The following is a 21,892-nucleotide window of genomic DNA, read 5'->3' on the forward strand; positions in this document are numbered from 1 at the left end:
TTCTTTTGTTAGGAGTTGCCTTCAATTATTGTCACTTATGTAATTGGGTGACAAGTTTGAGTGACCTTTGAGATGCACAGTGTAAAGATTTTGGAGAGTGGCTTTAAACCCACCACTGCTACTCGAGGAACATTTTCGTCATTGTAGCTTGAGTGTCTCTGTGTTGAGGGCTTAAAAATGATTTTAACTGCCTTTGCCTTTTTGTAAGAAGTGTTTCAAATTGTTTCAAATTATAGATACTCTGTAAACTTCTTTGACACAAATGTGAAAGAACGGTTTCGAATCTGACAGTGTGCATGATTTGAAATTGCTCTTCTGACCTGTTAAGTCTGTAAAGAGGAATGGAACTTTGTGGAAAAGGGAGTCGATACTTGATAACAATGATAATGGAAGCCTAAGAGGCATTCACTTTCAGTATTACTTAAAAGAGTTAGTTCCCATGGCAAAATGAAGTGGATGAGTGCATTTACCAGGGTGTGTGTTTTTTTGGAGCTTATGAAAGAGAAAACTGTCGAGTCTTTTCAGCATCAAGTGTGAATGGAACCTGACAGCTTTTTATACTTCGGCTAAGAGTATTTATTGTGCAGTCATAGTGTTCCTAATGAATCCATTGTTAACAGGGTTCAGAGGAAAGGTTATGAAAGATTAGAACTGAGAAAAGATTTGCGGCTGTGTGAGCTCAGCTGCCTGTGAACTTCTTATGATACGTAATATCCTTAAGACACTCCTTTGTTCTCTGTGCCGAGTTTATGAAATTCTTTATTGGTTGTTTCATCCCTGCGAAGCCCCACTGTTACATATGGAAGTTATGAAAACTATCGAGCGGATACATTCTCAGGCACGTTCTAAAAGTGTTGTCGCATTTAGTTCTTGCTGACCAAGACAAGTTTTGATCACCACTGACCAGCGTGTTTTCGAGATATTTTGGCTAGCTTTTCGTCAAGACCTTCGTTCCGTTTCATTAAAGGTTGCTAAAAACCACAGATTGTGAAGAGAAATCTAATTAGGCTTTGGGCTGTTGATACGAATATTTATTGACACAACCAGGGAGGGATATTACACATTATTAGCCAGAATGCATGCTGCTTTACATTATGTCAACACGACTACAAAAGTTAATTAGCACGGCGTTAATGACCACACAAAACAAGACCAACACTCTTTTTTGTGTGCCATTTGTCCCTGGGCAAAATTAATTAAACTTTCAAGCGGCTACATCCATCAAAAAAGAATTCTGCCTGATGTATTGAGTTGCTTTTATTTGTTTTTACCATGCGAGCTCGACACTTTGTACACTTTTAATTTGTGTACTCACGTCCTGGATTAATCGACGAAGCTTTATTTTATATTACTTTTGCCTAAAAAACGAGCAAATTGTTTTTCACCATTTAACCCAGCTTTATTAATCCGAAAACATAGATTCTTTGTCCCTATATAAATAAAACATAACGAATATGGTTTTAGAGTTACAATTTTATTTAAAGAACTTTACACATTTTACCATTTATCTACACTTGTATGTGGCCATGCATTTTCACAATGTTTATTATTTTTCTTGTTCAAGCATTAGTAATATATTCTACGTACAATACTAAATTTGTTTAAATTAGAAATCAGAATATCTAGGTATGATTCCTCTTTTCTTTCCAAATATAAATTCTCAAGAACGATTGCAATTTTTTTCATTTTTTCCTCCTCTAGTTCGTACCCTTGTCTCCGTAACTGATGCGTTGCAAATCTACTTTCAGTTTATCTTTGCAAAGCTGTATGATTCCGAGCTAAACTAAAACATTTTCAAATGAATTTTCATTCTTTCAAAATTTAACACATGTTATTCCAAGGCCACTTAGACGAAATAATCCTTTCGTTCAGCAATGGCTTTGCTACTTCCATTTCGACATCCAAAGCTAAATAAACTACACTAATTAGCCACCGTGGAGGATTCATTTATATTGCAGTGTTCAAATGACCCTTTTGGGGTGTCTGCCTGGGGGAACTTTCAATTTTCCATTAGAGGCTTCAAAGTTATCACGGGTACAGGACTCGTCTATCCCTCGTCCAGGCCCAGACAAAAACCTTCTAATTTTGTCATTTTTTGAAGCTAATCACATGCGAATCCCTCGCTTTCCATTAACATACCTGAGAAAGAATAGTATAAAAAAATAAATGTAAGGAAATTACGACTACATCAATCAACACTAGCCATTAAATCGCTTAGAGCAACTATTACAATTAAAAAGCGAGTTAAAAATAGAAAAAAGAGAAATCTAGAAGAATTCATTTCTTACTCCAATGTTTCAGATTTCCTGATCAGATTTAATGGGTATCATTGATAGAAGGTTACGATTTAGCAGAAATTTTGCCCGACAAGTTGTCATGCTTTCCATTCGAAGACTACTGTTTGAGTTACTTCTTCGAAACCTTTTTGTTAAAGCCTAAGACCATACACATGAGTATAAAAATTTTTTTTTCAATATTTTGATACTTTTAGACTAAATATTCGCCAGAATGGCGGACTCAAACTTGTATTTAAATGAGAAATGAGAAAATATTTTTTTTGTAGGGCTACAAGGCTAAAGAGGTACGATAATTGACTTTAGTCTAAGAATTAATTTAAAAACTTTTTCTTTTCCTCTGCGCAGAACCGCAAAAGCCAAATTCGACTTATTCAACAAATTTTTAAATTAAAACATTTACTACAAAGAGGTCCGCGCAATAAACAGGAAATCATTATACTTTGCTCATTTTACAAAGAAAATTTTAATTTAATTTTGTGTTGGGAACCAAAAGGTGCGTTATCTTAGAAGAAAGAAGTTTTTCATAAATAAGGAACTCAATTTTCACTTTGTGGTTTCATCATTTTATAATAAGAGATAAGCGCTGGGTATAAGGATAAAAACTTCATCTAACAGGGCGGCGTTCTTATGAGCTAGGATAATTTACTTCTTTCACTTTCATTTTACTCAATTACACTATAGTAAATTTTAGTTTTTTTAATCAGCTTCATTGACTGTTTTCTTCTCTATGGTTCCGTTTCGAATCATTAATTCTGCTTTTTCCAATTAGGAATAAAAACACTATTCACGTACTTTGTAAGCCGCTTTTGTCGACATGCAGTCAAGCTAAAATGAAGCTTCATAACTAAGATAGAGCAAATTGGGATTCTTCTTTTCATTAATAGAAATAAAAAAAAATCCCCTCTCAGTTATACCAGTCACACCACCATATGTAAAACAAAGCTTTTAACGTTGAAACGTCAAGATTTGCTTGACAGTCGATTGAACTGTGAAAAATCATGAGTGATCAGTTTTCTTAAAATTATTTATGACGCGAGTTGGAGTCCAATTTCGGTTAAAAGCAGCCCGCGAAAAGGATCTTAAAATGTCCATTAATTATTTCCTGTGGCCATAAAGTGCAAGGAAGGTTTTCTGAGAGCAGGGGCATAGAATTACTTAAGCCCATTTAGATGTGAAATGAAATCGATGTAGTTTTCTTCGCGCAATTCCGGCCATTGTTCGCGATGTTTTAACAGTTGTATTAATCAACGCTTTTTGTTGAATATTTTGCCATATCTTATCGGCAAGGCAGCAGAACCAATTTAAAGTCTTAATTAATTCGTATTAAAAAGTGTCCTCCTTTGTCTTATCGCTCGGCCTCAGGGTGAAACAGAGATCATAATCTGAGCGCTGTATTCACGGATGCAAATTGCTCTTCCGAAAATGACGAGTAAATTGTCTTCTCCGTATCCTTTTCCCAGTCGGGGAAGGAACTCGATATATGAGCGGAGAAGAAAATAAATCTCCACGCACAAGTGCGGTCGGCGTGATGTTTATATTGCTCGAATATCCGTGTACTCGGGGCTGATTAGCACGGTAAAAAGCAATACGACAATACAGTGGAAAATTAAAAACGTGTTTCCTTTCACGAAAATAGCCAAATGAAATGTCAAAAATTGATGACTTAATATTAGCTTAGGCAAAAGGTCGCAGATATTAAAACCAAATAAGTGTTATCCAAGGAATGAAATTTATTGAAGTCTTATTTTGACAGACGTTTGGGGGCTCAAAGAGGTTACCTCACCGTTTGTTTTGGTGCGTGGAGTTGTTGTTTTAGTAGTCTCGGGTCGTCATTCTCACAGAACAGCCTCCCGTTGACAACGTGAAACCGGTCACCGGCCACTAGTGGGTTATGACAAGTTGTGCAATTAAAGCAGTCGATGTGGTAAACTTTTCCCAAAACCTTCATTACAAACTCGGTGGCGGGAATCAACTTAGCGCACACGGCGCATGCTCCGCTTGAGCCATACAACCTGAAAAGCAATAAGGGCAAATGCCAAATGAGATCGCAGCGCGGATCTGATAACTCAGGATTTAATATGTTCTAAGTAATTAGAGATAAAAGCGTATAAAGCCAATATTTGGAATAGCGATAAATTGTTCTTCACGGGGCTATTCAGTTTGTCGCCTTTAATACAGTAGACATGTTAACTTTCCGAGCATGGTATATTAAAAATCTTGTTTATTAAAATGAAAAAATACACGTCAAATGAAATAGGCTGCCTTTTGTGCGCCCATTTCGGAGGGTCTCAGCAAATTTGCCACGGCGTTGCGAATTAGGGAAACAAACGCAATAAATCGCCTTTCGAAGGTGAAATATTACCACGCTAATGAGTTTTGGGGTTAGCTGCAGCTACTAATACCGGGTATTCTCTCTGGCCTTTATAATCTACGTTATTAATTGCACTTTCATAATGGACGAAATATTACATTGGCTAAAATGTATGCAAAATCCCACCGGTGACACAGGGAAGAAATAATGGAGAGAAAAAAATATATATAATAGAAGATAAAGGCCACTTAAGAAAGAATTTCAAAACACGAGGGAAAGTGTATAGCGCATGAAAAACTGAGACAAATAGACGGCGGCTTTCGACGCGGAAAGCAGCGACATAAATATTGCTGGGCTTCAAAGCAGTCGTTTCATACACAACTTCTCCACGGCAAATTTAAAGGAACAAAATAGATCATTACATGATGAGGTTGTCACACACAAAATAAAAAAATACCCCTTAAACAAACTTAACCCGCGTCGCTGAAGCAATAACATTACAAAATCTATTTGAAACGAGAATGAATAAAAGAAATAATTCGCTTACTTTACGTAGTCGTTTTTACACAAGATCATTCCGCCTTTGGCATAACAAGACGATCCCACATCTCCCAAACTCACGTTGCAGCACGAACATTTCAGGCAGTTTACATGCCAGTACTGATCCAAGGCGAGCAAAAGAAATCGATCCAAAATTTTTTCTCCGCATCCCCCACAACTTCTTATTCCACCCTGAAGGCAACGATCTGAAACGAAGAATATAAACACGATGTTATTGACACGAAGAAAAATTTTGACCAGCGCCGTATTTCACACTCGCTTTCCTGCACTCTAGTCGTACTCTACACGAGGATACAATTTTAATTTGCGTTTTCGAAAGCTCGCTTGCGCGTTGTCGGAGCAATGAACACGTTCTAATTCAACCGCGCATAAAATATTTGAACTCACTGTTGTTTGGGTTCGTGTTGTCCATTTTACTCGGCGACGGAAATTTCGGCTGAGCCGTCCCTTAGTGTGGTTGCGTTGTTAGCCTTTGTGACACTGAGTCCGAATTAGCCAGGGGTCGTTGTTTGTTAAAACAACTCGGGTAACAGTGTACGTTATTCAAAACATTCATCATCTGACAGGGAATTAAGCCTAATCAATTCAACATCAAATCAGCTCCAAACCCTAAATGACCAAGACACAATTAGTTGTCATCATCTGAGAGATGTTGCCATTACGAGCACGGCACAAGCGCTCCTGATTGGTCACTGGCTTTAATAAGACAGCAGTTAAGTCATTTCTACACCCCGTGTATCGCTTGCAGTAATTACCGACACGATACGGTTTAGTTTTCGAAGTTTAATTAAGTCACGTGATTGGTTGTAATTATAGCTCTTGTAGTTTTTTTTGCGGGGAAGCACTTGTTATTCAGAACGTGGCGAGAAAGTAATGAATTTTTCTCTTGTTTGTTGCGCTCCCTGCTGGCAAAATTCCGTCAAAAAATAGGAGTAGATAATACCACGCTTCATTCGCGCAACATATTAGCAGCCTAGATCGGATGTCGCTAAAGCAATACTCAAATACATTTTTCCATTCTTCTCCAGGAAAGCAATTTATTTAAGTCCCGAATCACTTGAAAGGGTCATTTGTTACGAATACAATTGCATGTAAACGGAATGCAATTAACAAACTGACAAGGAATACCCTGCCGAACATCTGTCTAAAGGCAAATTAAACAACTTCGGCTCGGCCAATCACAAGCAAATACGAAGCACTCCAACGAATTGTGGCGACGTTGACCAATATAGCCCGAAGGAATCATGGTGCTATTCATTTACCACTAATATGATGCGCTGCCTAATTATTAAAGCAATTGAAGTGTTTGCTCGCTCTGAAGAACCCATTATTGCGTTTTTGTAGTAAATTAAATAGAAGTGTCTTACGCATGCGTCTGACGGTACTAAAAGGAAATTAGATTAAGGATTGTCGTGCGAAGACCCCTGCAATCTTGCTCTGGGAAATAACACAGACAAGATCGATTTCTTCAAGCTCGTACGCCACACCAGGCTCTTGCCACATGTTCTTGTGGCCGATAAGATTATGGCAAATTGGCTTGTGATGGTTTATTGCAATAAAGCGCGCTCACAGTGGGGGACAGAATGGAGATGTATCTCTCATAGAAAGCCGAAAACATCAGGGTTCCATCCGAGTTATTAAATTTTTGGGCCGCGTTGGTATACACAGCTAGACGTTTCTAGCCCGTCTTTATTACTAGCCTTTTTCTTATGTGTACCTATTTCAAATGGATGGGCCAACCACGTTTATTAAAAGTTCCGTTTTGGTTCCACCCGGTTTGCCGGGTGTCATTTATCTGTCAAATTTCTCGACTTTCACGCCAACAGGAGCTTATCGTTCGTGTTTTTGATCTGTTATCTCATTTATTTCTTCCTTCCTTCTCTCATTTTCGACACAATTAGCTCCGGCACGTTCCCACGAGTTCTTGTGCGTAATTTATCATGTGAAATGAATGTGACTGAGGAGAGACAATATACTCTTCGTTAATAAAGAGTTTAGCTCTAGTTTCCTTGTTGTGTGGGCCACTTAGCCTATACAACCGACTGCCTTTTAGCCGGTCTTCATTATCTTTGAGAGTTAAGCACTTTCTTAATTAAAAAACGTGACTATAAAAGAAGACCTCGCCAAATTAAGACATGAACGAGCCCCTTTTGACAACTGTAAAAACAAAAACATTCCAGATTAACATAGCATGGTTTCATTACGTGGTGTCCACGATTGGCAAAAAACTCCATAATCTTAAAATTCCTGTGGGCTTAAAACTAAAACCTTTCTACATCTCTGAGTGAGTTTGTCCAACCCGGTAGTAACAAATGGATTTTCATCGATAATCTGAATCCTCTATCTATGAGACGACGAAGGTCGTCCGTTCATTAGTAAATTGATGACTCGGTGTTTCTTCACGGTCCCAATGATTTCACCTCTCGCTACTATTGCCGTAAGTCCATAGCTCGACCTCAGGCCATGAATGTTTTTCACAAGGGGTCTTATAGGCTGTGATAGAAGCATAATCGATCGAATTTTCGTTTTTAAATTAACACAACGGGTGTCGTGAAGTTCCCACTGCGTCGAAATTTTAATTGAATTCTTGTATAAACAATGAAATCCGTGGCACGTGCCTAAGACATCACCGGTGATGCTAATCCTAGGGCTCAATTGGAACATGCGCGTTTGTGTACACGAACGGCCATTAACAGTACATCTTGAGGCGATTTGGCTTCAAGTCTAGTTCGCTCCCCAAAAATTTCCCCCTGGCAAACTCTCACGTCAATCTTGGCTTGCTAACGCAAAGTGCAAGCTTTTGGAAGTAGTATTTACATAAATAATTAAGTCTTTAGAAAGTGTAAATACCGTCTTTATTGCTCGAGAACACAGAGGAAACTAATTGTGCGTTGAACGCTTGTGATTGGTGCAAATTTGAAGTTTCAGTAATTACTAGTTAATAGGTGTTCTGAGTATGAAGGCTGTGGTGTGGCTGAGGTATAATGGACTCTTATTGTTTCTTTAGCCATTAGAGAAATTTAATCGCACACTGTATCCTTGGGAGTTTTTACCTACAAATAGCTTAAGAAATAATGGCAAAGCAATTAGAGCGCCAGTGAGAAATTACCTGCTCGTGAAATGCGCCAAGAAAATCCATTAGCTAGTGCTTAACTGCTTAATTATGTTTCCGCTTATTTTTCTTGTAAAATTCAGGAAGAGAAATCAGCCGGAGAATGATATTTTCGGGTTTTAAAGGATCACAGTCTTTTAAAAACACGGGCTTGTTTAACCAACTCTCAGCACCAAAGCCACTCATTTCCATTTACGTGCACTAGGCTAGGCACTTCCAAGTTACACTGCACGATTAAAATTGTTGTAATTTTTTTTGTGTGTTTTTTGTATTTTCAAGACTATAAAGTGACTCCTCAAAGGCGGAATTTTCCTTTCAAAATATAACAACACTCTGTGGCGAGTATCGTTGGTGGGAACACATTAATGAAGCTTGTTGTGTTAACGTTCCTTTTGTTCTCGAGCCAATGGGAGAAGGTAACGATGAGATACACATCACACTTACACGTCAGAAAGTGAGGCCAAGGGCCCTTAAAGATCTCCCAAAGCAATTTTCTTAGAAGTGTCTACTCTCCGGTTGTTAAAAGACCCATTATGACTGCTTCATACGTCAAAGAAAATAAATGTGGTGCCCCTTAGGCTGAAGTTTTTCCAATTAACTCGACATTCAACCGCCTTAATGGATCTTGAGTTAATGGCTTAGCGAGCGCACAAGGCGATATAGTTATAGTTTCGCCATGGTGTTCAGCCGTGGCGTTGGCATGGTTAATGTGAAAAGCTTTTCACTACAATCGTCACCGCAATACTTATATCAAAAGTGGCAACTTCTTTAGTAGTGAACTGTGCGCCTACACCGGCGCGGAAATTCTTATCGCGTTGCTAGCAACAACGCGGACTGTTCTCGAGTCTTCGATCTTGTTGATTTTCGAGAGTCTCTAATTTGCTCTAGGAGGCTAATAAAGCAGCGTATTACATTTGCAGGCTTATGTTTTTATTGAAAATTCCATCCCAAAGTCTTAACTACTTTCTTACGATGTGTCGACAGCTGATGATGAATATCGGGTGAAAACACCAGTCATGCTGTAAAAACCTGCGAAAAAATTCCCGCGGTTTTAAGATTCAGTGCATTTTAAGGAGTCTTCCTCGGTTCGATGACTGTTTAATAGGATTTTAATACCATGTAGGCTATGAAAATCATTATTACGAAAATTTAATGGCAATCTATGCTAGATCATTCTTGTAGGGCAGCCGTATTTCGTGTTTTGTTTCTTTGTAACAAATCGATTCAACAAACGAGTGTGAAATAAAAGAAATAAAAACGATAAACGGCTCTGTCAAATTGTGTCAATATTTAGCTATGAAGGTTGGAACTAGAGTCGCAGTCCTGACGATATCAATTCTGTACCGAGGATTCGATTAGTTTAGCGTTTTTTTCGGATCAGGTTCTAAACCTACCTTCGGTGAGCTTCTGCATATCTTCTATGTCTCTTCGAGTTGACTTTCGTTATTTTCCTATTAAACTTGTAGCATGGGCGAGAGGAACGTATTAAGAGTCACTTCAGGGAACGTTGAGCCACAATGCGCGCTCAAACGTGATGATATCAAAATGGCGCCAAGGATCCAAGCTGGCTTATTCTTATTCATTGGCTATTAAAAGGCGTTTTTACGACACTTCATTCGCAAACTGGTCTGATGACATGTCGACTGGGCCCTCTACACATGGCACTTAAAACCCCTATTAATTAACAACTCGTCCGTGATATTCGTTTGCATGCAAATTAGTAAAAAGCACAACACAGCTGCGGACAGCATATATTAATGGACGAGAACAAGACCATGTTATTTGTTCGTGCTACGGCAAATAAAATTTCCATTGCCCTCTTAAAAACACGAAGGTGTAACAAACGTTGTAGAGGAAAGACACCGCGCGCTTCTACAAAATAGGCTTGTAAAATTCATCGTTTTTGCCACAAAGTTTAAGAGAGTTCGAACACAAAAATGGATATTCCGTACTTTTAATTAACTTGCCATTAGCCATAGTTCCGCATTGCCCTTGGTAATTTCAACCGGAACGTTGCACAAGCGCTAATTAACAAAACGTCATTAAAAACGACAACAGATCCTAAGTGCAAATGGACACAAATGCTTTTATGTCTTATTTGAGCTTGTTTGAAAAGCTTTACAAAACTAAACTGAAGAAATAACAAAAGAGATAATGGTGTTTTTACGACGTAAAGCCTTGTTGCGGTGTTTTTCTTTCCTTTTTTCCAGACTCAAATAATATATCTCTTGGATAAACTGATAACCTCAAGGCCATATATCTTATTCATTGTAAATATCATGGGAACTAAGTATCTAAAAGCTTTTAAAAATTTCAACGCTTTTAAGCTCAGTAACCGTAACTGGAAATGGTCGAGCCAAGAATGGAGTTCCATCCCGACTGTACAATTTTCATAATACTGAACAGATTCTAATTTCTCTCTCTCTCTCTCTCTCCTTTTTTTTTTTGGAATTTTTTTATTGTTTTGTATCCGACAAGAATATGCTTGGTAGCTAATGAAAATAAATGTTTCGTCCCTAAAAACACCGTATCGCTAGGTGGAACATAATAAGATAGGATTTTATCAACAATACGTCCACGTGAATTGATCTCAATGCGCTGCTAACAAATGTTATTTTAACCAGCCACATCGAACAAAGAAGCGTGTTTAACGATGAATGTTACCATTGCAGCTGTTCTTGGCGATGAAAATGATTAAAAATTAACCTCTCCTGGGAAATAAAATCGAAAAATGTTTGGTTTCAATTGCACTAAAAATGTGCCAAACTTTTCCAAACTTTTACCGTAAAAAACGTATTTAGATAACAAAGGAGTGTTCAAGCGTCGTCAGAAAGGTTCTGAGGGGTTTAAATGTGATAGGCTTATGAAATTCCTTTTTCGTGCAGGTGGTTTTTGTCCATTAATTATCATTTCGGGTAATATTTTCGAAGTATGTACAACTTAACTAATACAAGCTCAAAAGTACCGACTCGAATTGTTAAACGCAAATGACTAAAGTATCGGCCTGATTATATTAACGAAGTCTAGAAGTAAATTTAAGATAAGCGTAACCGAAAGTCAATACTGTAAATAGCCGAAAGGCAGTTTACGTTCTCTTGCTGAAAGCACAGTTTAATTACATTTTGCCCTGAAATTCAATGCATTAGGTCTGTCCAAGTATGCATGATTTTTGTCCTTCTCCTTTTAAGCGTAAATAAATGATGGATTTTGCTGGTGTTTGATTCAAACTTGGGAGTATAAATGTTGCGTCAAAGATGTATTTTAAGTATGAACCTTTTCTGGGTTCTTCTTGCTCCGGAAATGCGTTGAATTTTTCATAACTCTACAAAGTTGTGGTGCCAGAGAACCATCTTACTGTCTGCATAAGTCGCTTTTATCTCCCGCTTTAAAAAGATAAAGAAAGAAAAAAAAAAAGAAAAGAAAAACAAACTGATCTAGAGAGGTAAAGGTTTAACTAAAACAACTGTGGATGCTACCTTGCCTTCACTGCTATTCTTTCAGCTAATCTTCAAATGTAGTGGTGCGACCCTCATTTAGGAAACGAATTATGAATTAATATGTAAACAGAAACGAGAATGTTCAAATTCCTGACAAGTTGCTCCCTGCTGAATGGACGTTGTAAAGTATTACTTTGCAAATTTTTGATTCGTAGTAAACAAGTTTTCAGACGATTGATGAGAGCGCTTGATCCGAATAAGACGTCAAAGGAAAAATAAAAGAGGTGAAAGGAAGGAAAAACAAACACAACGAGAGCCAATTGTAAAAAAGGGTCTTAATGCATCCGTGTATTTGTATTAGAATTTACTAACCAGTGGTGTGTTCCCTATGAAATTAAATCCAGGTCAGTAAACACCAAATGTAAGAAAATAACCCTAACCTCGATTCCTCCCCAAGTAACAGAGACAGAATTACTTGTAATCAATTATGGTAACTTATTAAGAAAATCAGTTCATGGCCAATAGAGAACGTTGCTACTTCGACATGAGATCATGTTGTTGGTGATACCAAATTCCCTTACAAGAAACAAAGTAAGTTTTAGTGTATAAGAGATTTCATATGTACACACTGATATTAGACTTGGCTTTAATTATGAGAAATCAACGAGGAAATATGTCCATTGCTTGCCTAACATTATTAATCTCGTATGACACATATCATACTGTAATAATTTACCTTCCGGTTATTACAGTTCGTTAAACAAGACACTTTGCTAACCAGTACATATACGGCGTTGACTTTTCCGACTCTTTGGAGTAGTAAGTCTGGTGGATAAATTTGAATTGAAATATTTGAAAAACGCCATGTTTTGACTCTCGCTAATTAAAGGTAAAGAATTTGACGATGACATTTTCCGTCCACTAAATCCAAATGCACGGAAAACACCTGAAAGATTGGTCTTCAATGATAAAGATGACTGTGTGTAATAGGAAAGTAATATGACTGAATGCATATAGTTTCTTGCAGTCTCTTGTAGCATTGAGTTCTCGTTAGGCGCTTTGACTGATCTATTACGATTTCGAGTAAAGGAATCGCGGTCATTTTGTCCAAACAGACCACTGGAAAACGCCAAATTGAACGGGCTTCTTGGTCACCACATGGTGCATGCCTGCACGCTAAGGCGATCTGCCTTACCTTGATTGATATTCCGCCGGGTACATTGTAAATCCTTGTTGTCCGTTACATCCTGAACCGAACTTATAGCCTTCTGGCCAGGCTCAACAGTGCCTTCCTTAACGTCCATGGGTTGGGGAAAATCAGCTTTCTTAGCTTCGAAAAAGTCGAGTGAAGAAGTTCGCGCTCTCAAATTCGGCACAGCCGACTTTTAATCAGTAATGTTGCTTCTTATTTATACATAGCCACAAATGTTATTAAACAGCAAACAATGCCCACGGGCAGTAGATACCAGAGAGTCTGTCTCCGGAGACGTGCTGCTTTCTTTCAGCTGTTTTCATCTGCTTTCAACACATGTCCGTGGGTTTGCAGCATAGCTAAGGCGCCACGATAATGAAGTATCAGATCATTTCGCGCACAAAGTTGGCGCTTTTCAGGCTGCTACGCGGCCCGGCGCATCATTTTTCCCGCCACAGCCAATGGCTTTGCCATCATACGACACTTGCGATACTTAAACGTATTCTGTTTTTGATTGACGTTTAGTTCGATATATTTGATATAAAATTATTATGATCCAAACTTGTCATGGACTAAAGTAGGCCCTTCGTGTCCATTTAATCGATAAATTCCTTGTCTTAAATTACGTAGAATTTCGTCTCTTCCCTTATCTGATGTTGCCTAGCCTACTTGCTTAATTTAGACGATGTATTTATAACGTTTCTCGATTGACACACACTCTACACCTGGCCCCGTGGGGCTGTTTCAGGATCCCTTTCGAAGCACTTTCAGCATGTGGGCTGATCATTAAAAACCAGCTGTAACCCAAAATAGGAAATGACGTTGATTGTCATCCAATTTTACCATGCCAAAAATGAATCGTTCTTCAGGTGTTTGCCATTCGAAAACATATGTGTTCCGTTCCTTTTTAAAACTGATCATTCAAAAACGAAAACTTAACATGGGATTTTTCTTTTCAATAAAAGCTTTTTGGCGTGGATATCTTTATACAGAATCACGTAACAAAGTTAAATTCCACCAAGAAGAAGAATTTCTTTAGGCATTTTCACCTCCGAAGAAACCGTCACTAAAGGGGAATCTTTGAGTAGACGTTAACGAGTTCTTTCCGCTTGACAGTCGTTTAACCATAACGAGAGTGACCATAACGGCCAACCAAAATATAGGAGAATATCGCACAAAGAACCATTGATAACTCGAAGATGTAACATGCAAGCCGTTCGAAGGGGGTAAAACAAGGCGGATGAAGGGGGTAAAAAAAAGGCGAATGGCCAAGTGCCCACTGGTTTAAGTTTCTCTCATCTGATTGGTTGGGCGGTTGGCGTGAGTATTCTAAACCAATCCGAAGCGATCCCGAATTCCTTTCGAAGCTCAAATGAAAATCATCTGTATTTCTCAATTGACTCAAGCATCAAGCATCATCGCAAGCATTCGATATGGAGTGTTATGAAGAAAAAGAAAAAAATTAAAGAACCTATGAAACTATTCGAACGTTCTTTAGTGTTTTTGACGAAAAATTGAAAATTCGGTAAATATTGTCTCGAACTGGAAGTAAAATTGACTGAAAATTTTCATGTTCTTTTTTTTCTTCATTTAACAAACCCTACAGTAACTAAAGAGGTGCAGACGAGCTCGATGGCATTTCCTTACATATACAGCCTCTTGAATGAAAGCTTTCACTTCTTGTTTTACATTTGTAGTTTTGTGTAAGTAGCCTAGAAAAAAACTAGACAGAAAGAGACGTTCGCCCGACCATCTTTAAGTAAAAATTTTTTTCAAAACGAAATCTCAGGTTAAGAAGAATTAACATCTCAAAAAGTAACTAGCGATGCAAATAGTGAGTCGGAATAACGTAAAGTCACGTTCGCTATCGTAAAAGTTTTCTATTAAACTGGAAATTATTTTGCTCTTTTTTCACTTACAGTTTCCTGACTTAAGAGCTACTTTTGCGTGTGAAACAAGTGAATGTTAGATGATGTCAGTTAATCTATATTTTTAGGAATTAGTCAGGTTCACGAGTAAAAATACTCAAGATGACAAAAACGGAAGCTAGAAAAAAATTCCGGTTCTAGTTTTCCGTTGGTGGAAAATTTACATGTGAAATATTTTCTAAACTTCATACTCACATGCTTTCGAACGCTATGTTTTTGAAAATAAAGCATTTATAAGTGATGTCCGATAAAATACAGAAACAAGAGTTTTCCAGTTTAAGGTCAACAGACTCGATAACTTGGCCGCCACAGCTATAACTGTTGTCTGCGTTGTCGCACAACATTCTGTATCATTAATCATGTAGTGTATGAAAGTAGTGGTGTCGCTCTTTCACGCTTCGGTTACTACTTCATCAGCTGCTAACTCGTTTCCAGTCTACGGAATCTTTTCAAGAAGATGATGAAAGCTCTTTACAAAACAGAAAAGCCGGGTTTTAAGTTTTTGTCTCCCATCGAAATTAGTTTGTACAAGTGATAAGCTAAAACTTCACACAAAATATTTCGTTTCATGTGCACTTTAAATTCACACTTTTTCTGGGCAAAAACTAATCATTAACTGAAACAGGCCCTCTCTAAGTTTGTTGATATAGAAAAGGGGTGGGTCACGTGGTTTTACAGGGAAGAGGTCGTGATGTGTTTAAAGAGCCTTAGAAGGATAAGTATGTTTTACTTCGTTAAAACAGTTGTTTTTATTGATAACAGGAGGCCTGAAGAAAAGACAAACTAAGCTTTTCTGTTAGGGACATGGAATCAGTGTCCGGAATCTTGTGTAACAGACAAACTTGAGTTCCCTTCCCACCAGTAATGAGTTGTGAATGTTCCCCATCTAAGCACCAAGTTAGGTGAACGACTGCGTGGCCGTAAGCGATAAAGATTCAAAATAAAATGGAAGAATTTTGTCACCAGAAACAAGGAGTCCCATTATGAAACTACTCTTGAACTGGGTGCTTCTAAAGCCTTTAGTACACCACACGACGAAACAAAAGGAACTAAGCATTTGATACGCCGAAACTGGATATGATTTCCTGAAATGAGCGTAAAGCTGCTAAACAAGCAAACACACACAAAGAACCGAACAATAAATTAAATAACTTCTTTAAAAGCTTTCTATATGACATACAAGGCAATCGATGCGTTTTATCTTCAGACAAAAAAAATCTGGTGTTAAAGACACGAAAGAATTGCGCCTTAGAACAAAGCTTTACAACGTGTTGCCCAGGTGCTGCTTTGGCGACTCACAACACACAGCGTCCAATTAAAAATTCATCGATATTCAGATAGAAAATATTGCAAAGCCGAAAACTATGAACACGAGAGAACACCGATCTAGCTGGATTATATCCTATTCGTCTTCACTTATTTTTAACGTTTTACCGTGGCGCCTACAGTTCCCGACATCCATATTTCGACTATTAAGTATAGTTATAAATATTTGCCTTAATTGTACAGATAACGTCATTGAATGAAGCAGGATGCTACTTAGCATTCAGCTGACTAGTTAACTTGCACGATACATTAGAAAAATGGACATTCTTGACAAAATTAAATAGATAAAAAGTAACTATTTGGAGTGACTGAAATTATGTTTCACACCTTACATCGTGGAAACCACATTTCCAGCTGCTTTGGATTTCTCTGTAGCAGAAAGATCATATTGCTGGGCAGGATTGCTGGCCAGGTCGTTTTAAAATAAAAAATCCTGATAATGAAAGAATTCTCTCAACTGAGAGCGATCAAGGGAAGCAAATGACGAACTCACTGAGGGGTGAAATTTATTACAGATTGCTCGAGATTTTTCCATTAACCAAAAACTTTATTTAGAAATCCAACAACGGCGATTTAAGAAAATCCCGAACCAAAACTCAGTATAGGGGTAATTGAACTTAAGACTTGCTGATAAAGTGGACCGCATTTCTCAGCTAAAATTCGATTTTATCAACTTAACGTCAACGTCCGTCACAATTACTTTTTGCTGAGATTTTCGGATGGTGCTCTAAGACATCGCTAATTAAGACTTTAGAGTCTCAAACACGAACGCTTTTCCTTCGCAAAAGGCGAAACATAAGGATTATCACAAAGGCTACTGAGAACTCGATGTCGAGGTATCATGGACCAGCTGTTTATCAAGAATAACAGATAGCAGAAGAAAAAAGGCAGAGTTCTTATCACAGTCTGTCCTGTCCTTCGTCTTAAGTTATCTCCATCTTTCCAATAAGCGTTTGTACACACAAATCCAATTCCTCTGCCGATAAGAGTTGGTTCCAGATCACTTGATAACTGACGCGTCCTGCCTGCGTTGTGTTAGCGAAATAAGTTGAGGCGGTGCCACATATAGATTAAGAGATACAGAAGCTGAAACATACGTCTCCATCACACAGCACCGACTTTTAATTTGAATGACCAGACGAATCGATATTAACTTTTTATAATGGGTGTGTAAGGTTAGACTGGACTGTAGCAATAAACGCTAACTCCATCCATATGGAAAAATAACAATTTATCACAGAGAGGCTAGGAAGCGTCACCCTTATCAATGTCAAATTACAGTTCGGATTCATTTGAATGCGAAAATAAAAGCTTATCGCGACAGATACAGAAAGGAACGAAAATATTGCCCTCTCACTATCTTATCTAGAGGGTTAAAAAAGCAGTTTCGCGAGCTCGCCTGAACACGTACTTAAACCACAAAAGTCTTTATCAGGATGGCTGCATGTCGATAGAGGACAAACAGCTTCCTCGAAATATGGTTATCTACCTGACCACAACAGTTAGTTCCTCCAACCCATTTAACTTGTTTGTTTTTTTTCCTCAAAAAAAACTATTCACTCACGTATGTTGGTGTGACTCTACTACTAGTTTCCGTTATTTTCGTTGTTAAACAGAGCGTATTTATTAACCCAATATTTACGTTACTCGATTGCGTGCAAGATTGTTCTAGTACATCCTGCGCTTGTTACACTTTGCGTGGGACCCCTAGTTAGTTTATCAAAAACACTACCGTCGTTTCTCATGTTAATGAAGTTAATTAAACCGCTATAACTGTATACGGCTTTTAATACTTCCAAACGAACTCCTCTTCATAAAAAATCTCAATGGTGCGTCGAACCCATAGACAAGAAATTTCAGTAAATATTAGTAACGCTTGCACATAAACGTTTTCTCTCTGGTACCAGGCATAGCAGGTGTTGTTCGACACACTAACACATAGCTACTCCTACTACACTTCATCGTTACCATGACGTTGTTACAGTTTAATACAAAACGGTTTATCGCAACAAAGGTTCAGAAAATTCCTACACCTAAACTTTGAACTCGATTGTTTATAAACCTGTCCGTCGTGTTGCTTTGAATACAACTTTACTTAGTAGTGTTCAAGCTCTTACGTCAGAGTATAATATACCTACTAATGAATAAACGTTGTTTTTCACTTGTTTTAACAGTCTTAAAACCTTTTAGCTCAGCATGCGCCGAGGCTTTCACTTGCTGTTAGCAGACGGACTTTGACCGTCACCCTTTTTAACAAACAGTTTCCTGTGATGAGAAAACGTATGAACTTTGACAGCTTTTCCACTGATTAATCTACGCCTATTTACCTCCGAAAAACAATTTAGATTTCATATTACCTTTGAAACAAGCGGAATCCGTTGTTTTTATCGAGGTATTTCTGTTTTTTTCTTTGATACTTTGTGCAAAGATTATTCTCGGCTTAACGAAGCATTGCAATTACATCGATTGAAAGTGAATCCACGACCAGAACTTCATCATTTTGTTCTGAAAATACTTTTTCATTTATTCATTTCTGGAAAAAAACTACAGTTAAAAAAAAACTATTTTTCAGTAATAGTTTCATAACATTGTCACCTGCCAGTCTTAGATTGAAACATTACCTACAGGGAAAAAGTGCGAACCGATCTTGCGAAAGAGGGCCACGGAAATCACCGTTGAATTTGGGATTGGAAAGTACACTTGGAAAAGCACTATTGGGAGATAACGATCTGAGTAGCGCTGCTTTTAGGCTAAGTGCACATTAAGGCCACGTTATACCAGGGCCGAAAACAACGTGTTTTTAATCTAAAATACGCACTTAACTTTCGACAACTGTGAAAACAAACTTAAGTCCCTTTTAAGCCGTAAAAGCATTGCTTTTATAAACTTAGAAGAAAGTTCAATTGATGAGCGCAAACTTCCACAGATCAGTTAATGTTGTCTCTACAGTCTGATGAAAAGTCGACACGGGTTTTATTGCATGGCGTGTTTTTATCTCTCTATTTTCTTTGTTTTGTTTGATTTCTGGATGTTTCTTTTGTATTCGATATACAAGTGATTCACCACACTGAAAACATAGCAAATATTTTCCTTAGTTCCTCCATTAGCAATGAAGATAATATTACCTTCTCTTTTACGCAGCGACACATTTTTAATCAACGTAACATTGTTATTTAAGTACACAATTGCTCGAAGCGCCCCGCCGCCTTAATCTAACATTTTTAATATCTGCCAGTTGATAATTTCAATTTCGTGCTGTTAAAAGCGGTATTATTAATCACACAATCCTGATAGGAGAAGAAAGGACCAGAATATGTCTTGCTGACATACTAGAATAGCTCAAATGATTGCAAACGTCTTTCGATGCGTTATTTCTTTCTTTTAATAAATTCTCGTCTATGAGGCTGCGAAGTGTCAGGGACATAGATTACTTGAAGCTAAACATGTGTAGATTGAGGACTACGTAAAAACGTGGGTTCTTCAATTTGCGAAGCAAGAGCAAGCACTTTTAAAAGGATTTACTTACTAAAAATTCCATACATGAGCAGCCACAAGCCAATCGCGCGAGTGAATTGTTATTGAAAATGTATACAATATTAAACCTCCATGCATGTTTAATTGATCTACGGTCACAGCTCAATCAAAAAGGCTGAGTGTCGCCATCTTGTTGCTTGCTATGATGTGGTTTTTCCGGCTAAGACCACAAAAAAATGTGACAACATGTTCAAAGTTGACGCGCGCAAAGAAGGCATTTTGCGACGAATCTCTAGATCACATCAAAATAATTTTTCCTTTCGAACGCAAAAACCAATGATAAATCATTCTTACACTGACATCGCGGTTCATTTAGCTGTGTAGAAAATTAATTCTTTAACGCTTAGGTCTCGACAAGCGAGCATCACCATGCATAGGAGTGTTCTCAAAACATATCTGGTTAACATTGCTAAGAAATTTAGAATTTGCCACCGTTCTCGCTGAAATTCAAAGCCTTACCGTTTATTTCAGAAGACATAGCTCGTTGAACTTCCACCGAGGACGTTTACCGCCAGAAGTGATACGTTCGTTTCAGTACCGCCGAAACAATAATGGGATGCGATTGCAGCCTGCAAAAGAAAGAAAGGGAGTTTCATTAACGCGCTAAGGCTTTGTGATATTGTTATAAACGTAACGAATGTGTAATCGGGCTTACAAGGGTTGAACAACGTGTTTCGTCTACTGGCGATATGGTGCGTGTACTCCGCGAGAGGACCGTGACAAATTGGTACTGTCGTGTTTGCTTCGATTTTGAATTTGAGCCCTCTTGCAAAACAATCGTGCGGAGAAGTTGGGAAATTTGATAAAAGTAAAAGCTACTCTTATGTTATCAAAGATGCCCCCACAAGGAGATTAGCATAACACTAATGAAATTTTATTAAATTGAATGCAGTGTATACTATTGATTAGGCCGTGTTCCTACTTTTCAAATAGCCTTTTAATTATTTAACCGGATCTGACCACAAACCCATGTAAATTGAAAAGTGCCTCGGGAGCTGTCGCTAATTACGAATACCAAAAACAATTGTTTTTCGTTTCTTTTCGAATAAAATTAAACAGAGTTTCGCGCTAGCGAACAATAATCGCAACGCAGTCGATTAATTTCTCTTTGAGATGTGGTGCGCTGATTCGAAGTTAGTTAAGGGATTATTGCAACCTTTGGAGCGAACTCCGAGCTCTACAGCAGAGACAGCTCGTTCTCTAGCGTTCAATTACACCCCATTCTTTAATTGAAATGTATAAATAACACTTAAATCTCCTAAGAAGCAAGAGTAAATATCGTATTTCTTTACACGTTCCTTCATTAGCATAGAAGCATTAAAGTTCGTCTTGACATGAGCGATAAAAGTTGGCCAGACATTTGAGACCTTTCCACAGATAAGGACACGGAGACAAAAATTATCGAGCCAAACTGATAAACCGCGTCGCTTTGGGCTGGTTCCATTTTGTGCTGTTTAATTAATCTTGACGAAAATAAGCCATTTACTATTTTCTGTTCTCACTTGTTAATTACCTGATGTCTGGCCAAACTATCGCGAGTGGAGTAGAAAGGGAAATTAAAATTTTTTGCTACCTTGCTGTGGTGTACTCATCAATCTACGCTTTCAATTACAGATCGCGGATTCATGAAGATCCTGTTTGTTTTGTTTTCCGCTTGCTATAGCTCAATTTGCTTTAGCGTGTGCTTAACGAAGACCCAGCAATTTGTATCTCAATTGAAAAATAAAAACGAAAAGAAGTTTGGCGTTCATTGAAGACAGACACGCGGGCGTACGTTTCATGGTTCAGGTTTTACATGACGTCTCTCGTGGGCTTTCCTTTTCACTCCTGCGAAATGCTTACCAGCCGTTGCAGACAATTCCCGCGAGCATTTTTAATTTGGCCAGATGAAATGACGAATGAATTTTCTAATATAACGAGAAAGGTGAAAAGCCTAAGTGTGATATTGTAAAAGCTTTTATTTCATTAAAAGAACTACACTTTTATTTCATCCTTTCTGTCAGTTAAACTTAACGTTTCTGAAAGCATTCGTTGACAATTAACATCTTCTGCGGACAATACCGCACTGAACCAAATCATCAATGAGGAAAGAATTATAGAAGAGTAAATGCAGTAAGTGTGATGCCTCACTTCCTCCAACAATAAAAGATTATTTCAGCCTGAAAAAAAATGATTTTACCATCTTTGTCCCATG

General features: G+C 38.0%; 1 protein-coding gene and 1 long non-coding RNA gene across 8 annotated transcripts in view; one reads left to right on the top strand and one right to left on the bottom strand.

The window, feature by feature from the left end:
- Positions 1-1,458: 1,458 nt before the first annotated feature.
- LOC113681177 (LIM domain transcription factor LMO4) overlaps positions 1,459-21,892 on the bottom strand; it is a 34,378-nt gene continuing 13,944 nt past the window's right edge. For 2 of the 7 annotated variants that reach the window (XM_027198244.2, XM_089205249.1), the window contains 4 exons: positions 20,158-20,267; positions 5,156-5,354; positions 4,081-4,309; positions 1,459-2,139 (listed from right to left, as the gene is read on the bottom strand). In XM_027198244.2, coding sequence (XP_027054045.1) covers positions 2,131-2,139; positions 4,081-4,309; positions 5,156-5,354; positions 20,158-20,176 — 456 coding nt within the window. In that variant the 5' untranslated portion in view covers positions 20,177-20,267 and the 3' untranslated portion in view covers positions 1,459-2,130. Of the gene's footprint in view, positions 2,140-4,080; positions 4,310-5,155; positions 5,355-5,556; positions 5,959-9,675; positions 10,003-12,913; positions 13,283-20,157; positions 20,268-20,353; positions 20,587-21,271; positions 21,411-21,892 lie in introns of those variants that run through there. The other 5 variants (XM_089205250.1, XM_027198245.2, XM_089205246.1 and 2 more) reach the window with 5 other exon arrangements.
- Positions 18,437-21,683, top strand: LOC149047071 (uncharacterized). Its single transcript, XR_016186260.1, has 2 exons — positions 18,437-18,556; positions 21,313-21,683. It is a non-coding gene; the product is annotated as an uncharacterized LOC149047071 (long non-coding RNA).

The sequence above is a fragment of the Pocillopora damicornis genome, chromosome 4, assembly GCF_964200805.1.
Source record: "Pocillopora damicornis chromosome 4, jaPocDami1.2, whole genome shotgun sequence".
Lineage (NCBI taxonomy): Eukaryota > Metazoa > Cnidaria > Anthozoa > Scleractinia > Pocilloporidae > Pocillopora > Pocillopora damicornis.